General features: G+C 39.6%; 3 protein-coding genes and 1 non-coding gene across 5 annotated transcripts; 2 read left to right on the top strand and 2 right to left on the bottom strand.

Annotated features, from left to right (window-relative positions):
- Positions 1-635: 635 nt before the first annotated feature.
- On the bottom strand, positions 636-2,457 carry Y38H8A.2 (RING-type domain-containing protein; the record flags this gene model as incomplete). Of its 2 annotated transcripts, NM_001047557.2 has the most annotated exons (5): positions 636-958; positions 1,615-1,815; positions 2,084-2,177; positions 2,229-2,355; positions 2,399-2,457. In NM_001047557.2, 5 exons carry the CDS (start codon positions 2,455-2,457, stop codon positions 672-674), a joined length of 768 nt encoding a protein of 255 aa, NP_001041022.1. The 2 variants fall into 2 exon arrangements, with proteins under 2 accessions (NP_001041022.1, NP_001041023.1); NM_001047558.3 differs by lacking the exons at positions 1,615-1,815; positions 2,084-2,177; positions 2,229-2,355; positions 2,399-2,457 and having other exon boundaries at positions 672-935.
- A 412-nt stretch (positions 2,458-2,869) lies between these two features.
- Positions 2,870-4,578, bottom strand: ttbk-8.1 (non-specific serine/threonine protein kinase). Its single transcript, NM_070195.6, has 4 exons — positions 4,279-4,578; positions 4,109-4,228; positions 3,373-3,818; positions 2,870-3,275 (listed from the first exon to the last, which is right to left on the bottom strand). The coding sequence occupies exons 1-4, from the start codon at positions 4,315-4,317 to the stop codon at positions 2,954-2,956; spliced, it is 927 nt and encodes a 308-aa protein (NP_502596.1). The 5' UTR covers positions 4,318-4,578; the 3' UTR covers positions 2,870-2,953.
- Y38H8A.4 (Protein kinase domain-containing protein) lies at positions 4,513-6,325 on the top strand. The gene is made up of 5 exons (NM_070194.6): positions 4,513-4,668; positions 4,717-4,821; positions 5,090-5,412; positions 5,658-5,968; positions 6,022-6,325. The coding sequence occupies exons 1-5, from the start codon at positions 4,647-4,649 to the stop codon at positions 6,254-6,256; spliced, it is 996 nt and encodes a 331-aa protein (NP_502595.1). The 5' UTR covers positions 4,513-4,646; the 3' UTR covers positions 6,257-6,325.
- Positions 6,326-7,019: 694 nt separating this feature from the next.
- Positions 7,020-7,040, top strand: 21ur-15078. Its single transcript, NR_056890.1, has one exon.
- Positions 7,041-7,170: the final 130 nt, after the last annotated feature.

Genomic DNA, 7,170 nt, shown 5'->3' with positions numbered 1-7,170 from the left:
AAATGAACGAAAGGAGCATAGATATGAGTTCAGGCAAAAACGGCAAAAATCGATCTTTCAATTGGGATTTAAAAATGGTATAAAATTCAGAATAATCTAGAAAATTAGCTAATTTGCCGATTGCCGGAAATTTCCAAAACCGACAAGTGCCGGAATTGCCGGAAATTTCCAAAACCGGAAATTTCCAGAACCGGCAATTGCCGGAATTGCCGATTGCCGGAAATTTCCAAAACCGACAAGTGCCGGAATTGCCGGAAATTTTCAAAACCGGAAATTTCCAGAACCGGCAATTGCCGGAATTGCCGATTGCCGGGAATATCCAAAACCGGCAATTGCCGAAATTGCCGGAAATTTCTAGAACCAGGAGTTGCCGGAATTGCCAGAAATTTTCAAAACCGGCAATTGCCGGAATTGCCGGAAATTTTCAAAACCGGCAATTGCCGAAATTGCCAGAAATTTTCAAAACCGGCAATTAATTTTATAAAGTAAATTAACCATTCTGTAAGACTTGCCATCTATTTGAACTGAGATCGTGGCGAGACCAAAAACATCGTGTGCCTTTAAACTGAAATGTCAAAATTTCGCGAAATTACGATAACATTTCAGGGTGTAATAGAATAAAAATAAAAAGTTCGTAATAAATACCAAATTCATTTTCATAGAAATTTCAGTTATTTGTTTGAATCTAGAGGCCCTGGCGATTTTGGATTTTCTTTTGACGGAGTCTCAGAGCTCGGTGTCTTCTTTTCAGTCACTTCCAGACTCAAAGCTGCAATTTTCGGATGACGTAGATGACTCAGCTTTGTATCTTTTTCATATGGACCATTTGTAAGCGAATCGTCGGCTTTCATGAAATAATTGACATCTGCTCCATTGTATGAGTGTGGAAGATGAATTAGAATCATGTTGGTTTTCAGATCGATGTTTAGCAACATGGATAGGCTTGTTTCCAGGTCTCCTGCAAATTTTAAAAAGTTATGTGCTTCGAGTACAAACAACTATTACGTAAAAGCGAAATTCTGAGAATGCGTATTGCGCACCACATCTGACGCGCAGAATATCTCGTAACGAAAATAACAGTAATTTTTTTAATGACTACTGTAACGCTGATCTGATCATTTATTGCTGAAACATTTTCAAAAAAGCATTGAAATGAAAAGAAACAATGGGAAATTAAATATCGCTGTCATAATTCGAATTTCGAAAGCGCAGCCCGTAATCGATATTAGTGCTACAGTAGTCATTTAAAGAATTACTGTAGTTTTCACTACGAGATATTTAGCGCGTCAAATTTGTTGCGTAACATGGACTATATTACTATTTAGTAGTACTATAATATTTTACTTAATCAGTAATTAATTAATTAATTAATGTGGAGTAGTGTCTGTGGGTTTTTTGCCCTGAATGACAGAATACAGTCCCAATATATCGAATATAACTCTAAAAAAGGTAAGAAAATTTCTAATTTTTTAATGATTTTTTCAAAAAATCAAGAGGACCGAATTAAATTTGAATTCCCGCGCAAATGAGTGACGTCATTTTTGACATTTTTGCGTTTTCCGGTCAAACTAATTGGTTTTTTAAAATTTTTTCTCTCATGATCGGACAACAAACCATAAGTAGCATCACGACGAAGAGAAACCACCAGTGGACGTCCTTTATATTCGAAATTCCATAATTTTGCTTTAGTAGAGTACTCCTTCCGTGCAGCTTCACTTTTTCGATGCGATGGTTTCGCTGCTTGTCCAGTCTGATACCAATTTGGAATTCGACATTTCACTGCAACTACCGGACACTTTGTCAAGGTGTGGGCATCTGAAAGTAAAAAAAGAAAATGTGATCTACAATAAAAAGGGAATTAGCCAGGAAATGAGTTATTTTCAACAAAGTGCGAGAAAAGGCCAATAGCGAGAAGTATCGAGCAACATCCGACGAGTACCTATCCACATCTACGTACCTACCTACTTTTCAAAACGCCTATGTGCTTGCCTATACCTACATGCCTACCTGTCATTGCCACCACTAAATCAGCGTCCCCTTTTGTCCCTCACATAACACAACAACTTTCGAATTTCTGTCTAACCTTTCTTAATATTTGGTATGCACTTCTTACAGTACCCATGACCACATTCCAATATTGCATCCTGTCTTTCCACCCACGTTTCAAACTTCATCATCTGAAACATTTTTCCATTTTTTTTATTGCTTTGTAAAATTGCTTTTCAAACCTCATCACACTCATCACATCGATGGCTGATTCCAAGAGCATCACCCAACTCCTCGTCAGTCTTGTTTTCCTCATCCACGCGTCTCGGGCTTTTCGGGCTTTTCCCACCGGACCGATAAGTTATTGATCTTCAAACATACATATGAGCTATTGAGAAAAGTTAGAACTCACCTTGCGTTAACATTCGAGAGTGGATGCTGCGCATTAAAGATTTTTTCTTTATTTTCCATATTCCGGAAGACGAAAATAGTTTTTGCGATAAGAAAGAATATTATAAAATGATTGGGATAAAAGGATTTTCTAATTCTATTGTTGTAAATCAAAAAAAAACAATACCAAAAGGAAAGTTCACGGAATGAAACATCTAATGTTCTTATCAAATGTGGAGTATATGCTATGCTGGAGGTTAAGGTAAGATAGTTTAGCCTAGGGCTTCCATGGGAGGTAGGCGCGGTTGCAGGTACATTTGCAGTTGCAGGTAGATACACAGGTACTGTACCTTGGGATTTGCACGACACTATACAGAAGGCAGGCAGGTGCTGATGGCGTTGCGTTTATAAAGATAAAGCCGCGGGTACGGTAACATAAAACTTTGTATTGTGCCAGGACCCTATCATAACATCTATCATTCGTACCTTAAAACAAGACAAAACCATTTCATCAAAATCATTTCACTTCAATTCAATACAAAGAAAGGTAGTCAGTTATATTTCAAGTCTATTTCTTCTAGTGGAGCAAGTAGGCAGCTGGACCTCCATTTTCCCAATCGTACGGAGCATTCTCGTTGGATCCACATGCACCATAAGCTTGACGCATCATTCCGTAGATTGCTTGATAGTTGGGTGCATCATAGTATTTCATTGCATCAACCATACGCATGATGTCCTGGAATTGATGTGGGCATGGCGGTGGGAACAGGGAGCCCAGATTGTTGCGGATCGCTTGCTTGGCCTGTCCAACTTGGTTCATATCGGAAATATATTGCCAAGGAATTGTTCCGTGCGACAATTCGACCTGCATGTACATCCAAGTCTCCAAGTCGTCCTTGCTGAAATTAAAATAAATTAGGTTTGGGCTCAGGAATAGGCTTAGAGCTGAATCTTCAGCCTAGGCTAAAGAAAAAAAGTTTGGAATTCAAAACATACCGGCAAAGTTCTCTCTGAAGATGGCAACTGATTGGAGCGTATTTGACAGTTCCCCGGAAACCAGCAGCTTGGCGTGGCTTTCTAATGGTTCCATCATTTCCAGTGAACTTTCTGCACATTCCAAAATCCAAAATGTACACCTTGCGGATCTCGTTCAGCTCGGGACGTCCAATCGTGTAGTTTCCGGGTTTGACGTCACGATGGAGGTAACCAATGTTGTGAAGATCCTCCAGTGCCTCCAGAGATTGAATGCCTATTCCAATCGAGCAACCCATCGACATATGGCCACCGACACCTGCTTTGTTCAGGTCTTGGAGAGACTTTCCGACAAGCGTCATCACGACGTAATTGAAGTTTCCAAAGCGTCCCTTGTCCTCGATCTTGCAAAAATGACGGTTTCCACGTTTGGAGAGCTTGTTGAGAACGGAAACTTCCAGTTTCAAAACCTGAAATCATTCATAAAGTCTCAGGTGATAGAATTAGGCTCAGGCTCAGGATCAGGCTTAAGCATAGGCATAGGCATAGGCATAGGCTCAGGCTTAGGCTTAATCTGAGAAATAGGCCTGTACAATGCTACGATTATTCGCGCATTGATTCATTGCTCTCTAATGTAAATGAATCTTGGAAACGAAAAATTTTTAGATTCTAATAGTAAAGACCGAAAGATTTCGAAAGATAGAAGCGAACACTGTTACTCAAAAATGCTGACAAAATTCAAATTAACGGTGCAATTTACCTGAATTTGCTCATTGGCTCCTTCCACTTTCATCGCATATTTTCCGGTTGCATCGAATACACGGTAGACAGCACCGAATCCTCCTTCTCCCAACTTCTTCTCGATACTCCATCTCTCAACCTGAAAGCTTCGAATTCAGCGGGTCTCGCAACGAACTCTGTCTCACTCACCTGTTGTCCGGGATTAAGCTGAACAAGCTCTGCGGCCATCTTGAATGATCATCTAACACGCCGTTTGGTTTTTCAATGAAACTCCACAATAGGAAGAATTGAATTGTTGGTTTTGAATTTCTGATTTTACCCTCGGGTAGTTTTTGGGCGGAGCTTAGATTTGGAGCAAAGATAATGACACGGAGGTAGACACGTTTTAAACTTTTTTGGAACAAAAGCATTTATTTTAATGAAGTTCAATGAAGTTCAAAATAATTTTGAAAAACGTGACATTAAAAATTAAAAACCAACAGTTCCTCCTCCCCAGTCTTTGAAAAAATCAATAATTATTTTGATTGGCTTTCTATTTCTCTTGCAAGTCGTTGAAAATGGTAAACGAAGAAAGCACTGGTAAGTGTATTCAAGGTTACTTTCAGCACTAAAATAAACTATTTCCAGATGCGTCTGAAAATCAGGAAGAACCTGACGAGTTGAGCCCGAGGACTAAGGCATTTGCGCCGACTCTTGAGAAGGAGCACAAGCTGAAGTTTGATAAGATTCTAGGTAAGGTTTAGGGCTCAAAAATGGTCTTTGAATGAAGTCTCTAGCGGGTTTTTGGAGGAAGTTACAGGGTCTGAAGTTGTTGGAGTGAGAGATTGTGGACGCGGGCAGGCAGGCGCAGACGCTCTGTCTTTTCCCCTCTCTCCTTTCTCCACACTATTTTCCTCTTCCACACTGTCAACTTCAAACGCTCATAACTTCCTTCAAAAATGAGCTGGAGACTTTGCTGAACAATTAAATTTATAAACTTACTTAATTTCTAAATTTCCAGGCAGCGGATCGTACTCTCGAGTGGCCCGTGCCACGTGGGGCGATAAGAAGCTTGAAGTGGCGGCGAAGGTGATCAACATCACTCCGACCCGTGAAAAAGATGACTACATCAAGAAGTTCTTGCCACGTGAGAAGGAGATTGTGAAGCTTCTGAAACATGACAACGTCTGCCGTTTGTATGAAATGATCTCCTTCCCTGATCATATCATTTTTGTCACCGAGTTTTGTGCTGGAGGAGACTTGCTTCGAAAAATGAAGAAGATCAAGACAATGAGTGAAGAGAACGCGAAGTTCACCTTCCGTCAGTTCATCGCAGCTCTCATGGTTAGTTTTCTGAAATTTCCCTCAGAAACAGGGTCGGATTAACTGTTCGCAATTTATCTACCGTATACGTATACGGTATACCACGACTTTTACTAAATGCGCGTAAGATTTTGTGAATTCCGGTACACCGACATCGTTAGCATCACCTTTTTGATCTCCAGAAATAGCGGCAATTTTTTAAAGAGAAATTTGACGTCATTTCAGATTACTAAACATTTCAAATACTCTGAACTTTACATTTTCAGCATCTCCAATCATATAACATTGTGCACCGTGACCTCAAGTGCGAGAACATCTTTCTTGACAAGTACGAGAACGTCAAACTCGGAGATTTTGGCTTCTCGCGTATCCTGAAACCTGGAGAGAAGTCTGGAACATTCTGCGGATCTCGTGCGTATGTTGCTCCGGAGATTCTGCGCGGAAGAGAATATTCGGGAAATGCGGTTGATGTCTGGAGTACCGGAGTGATTTTGTACATTATGTTGGTTGGAACCATGCCGTTTGATGATCGCGATCCGACGAGAATGATTGAGAGACAACTGGCTCATAAAATTAAGTAAGTAAAATGTACTAGAAACCGTTTTTTTTTAAATTTGAATTTCGTTCAAGATTCGGAAAAACCTGTACAGCCTCCATTCATTCCAAGGCTCTGATTTTGGAGATTCTTCAGCCTCATGCTCCAAATCGACCAACTTACAAGGCAATTTGTGAATCGGAATGGCTGAAGAATCAGCCGTACTACATGAAACCGAATGAGCCACCGAAGCTTCCGAGTCCTTCCACAGCCACCACCACACCAACAGGACCACAGAAGCCAAAGGATAGCAAGAGACATCATGGATAAGAAGGGGCATTTTGTGAACTAGATTTCATTGAAAGTGTGATTCTTGATTGAAATAAATTTTAAGATCCATAGCCACAAGAGTTATGACCCAATCAGAAAAAGTGGAGCATTGATGAGTTATTGTAAAGTTGATTTGACTTTTTAACGGTTTTTGGAATAAACTTCTTCATTTAACAGCTGAGTTCGTTGTCCTTTAGTTTCATTCCTAACAGTACTTCTGCCCAATTTTAAAGGTGGAATAAATAGTCTTTTATTATGATATTCTGCCGAAATCAAAATTATTGATTTTTTTTTCAAAAACTGGGGGAAGTGGGAGGGGAGAGTTTTTTAAAATTTTTAATGCCACGTTTTTCAAAATTAATTTTTAAGTTATTTCGAACTTCATTGAACTTCATTGAAATAAATGCTTTTGTTTCAAAAAAGTTTAAAACGTGTCTAGCTCCGTGTCATTATCTTTGCTCCTTTTTTGTAATCTTTGAATAACTTGTGTTGCTGTAAACAATTCGACTATTGAAGAAAACAGAAATGTGTGATATTCTTGTGGGTACGGTACCTGACTAGTGAGAAAGATTTCTTCGTGCCAGGTTTTTTGAAAAACATCTATTTCAGCGGATACTGTAGATGCTGGTCCAATTCCCTCTTATACATAATATTATAACCTTCTGCAGAATACCCTTTAGAAGCAGTACAGTATCTTTTATGTATACAATACATTCGTACAGTTACAGTACCTTTTCAATTGTTCAGAACAGCACTTCTTCAGTCATGCACAGTAAACTTTACACTGTTACAGTACCCCGCATACAGTACATTGCACCCTTCCGTCCAATACCTTTTAGAACCAGTACGGTAGCTCTTATACGGTACAGTAATCATTTCACCGGTACAGCACTTATGTGGAACAGCACATACAG

The sequence above is a fragment of the Caenorhabditis elegans genome, chromosome IV (genome assembly GCF_000002985.6).
Source record: "Caenorhabditis elegans chromosome IV".
Taxonomy (NCBI): domain Eukaryota; kingdom Metazoa; phylum Nematoda; class Chromadorea; order Rhabditida; family Rhabditidae; genus Caenorhabditis; species Caenorhabditis elegans.
The sequence above is the reverse complement of the archived record's forward strand: the minus strand, read 5'-3'. Positions and strand labels throughout refer to the sequence as shown.

Excerpts from the sequence above, each read along its gene's own strand:
- Y38H8A.4 (NM_070194.6), top strand. The coding sequence starts at position 4,647 with ATGGTAAACGAAGAAAGCACTG. Across the intron at positions 4,822-5,089 it reads GAAGTTTGATAAGATTCTAG|GCAGCGGATCGTACTCTCGA; the intron begins GTAAGGTTTAGG and ends CTAAATTTCCAG. Across the intron at positions 5,969-6,021 it reads CAACTGGCTCATAAAATTAA|ATTCGGAAAAACCTGTACAG; the intron begins GTAAGTAAAATG and ends ATTTCGTTCAAG.
- ttbk-8.1 (NM_070195.6), bottom strand. The coding sequence starts at position 4,317 with ATGGCCGCAGAGCTTGTTCAGCTTAATCCCGGACAACAG. Across the intron at positions 4,229-4,278 it reads AGCTTAATCCCGGACAACAG|GTTGAGAGATGGAGTATCGA; the intron begins GTGAGTGAGACA and ends CGAAGCTTTCAG. Across the intron at positions 3,819-4,108 it reads GAGCCAATGAGCAAATTCAG|GTTTTGAAACTGGAAGTTTC; the intron begins GTAAATTGCACC and ends GAATGATTTCAG.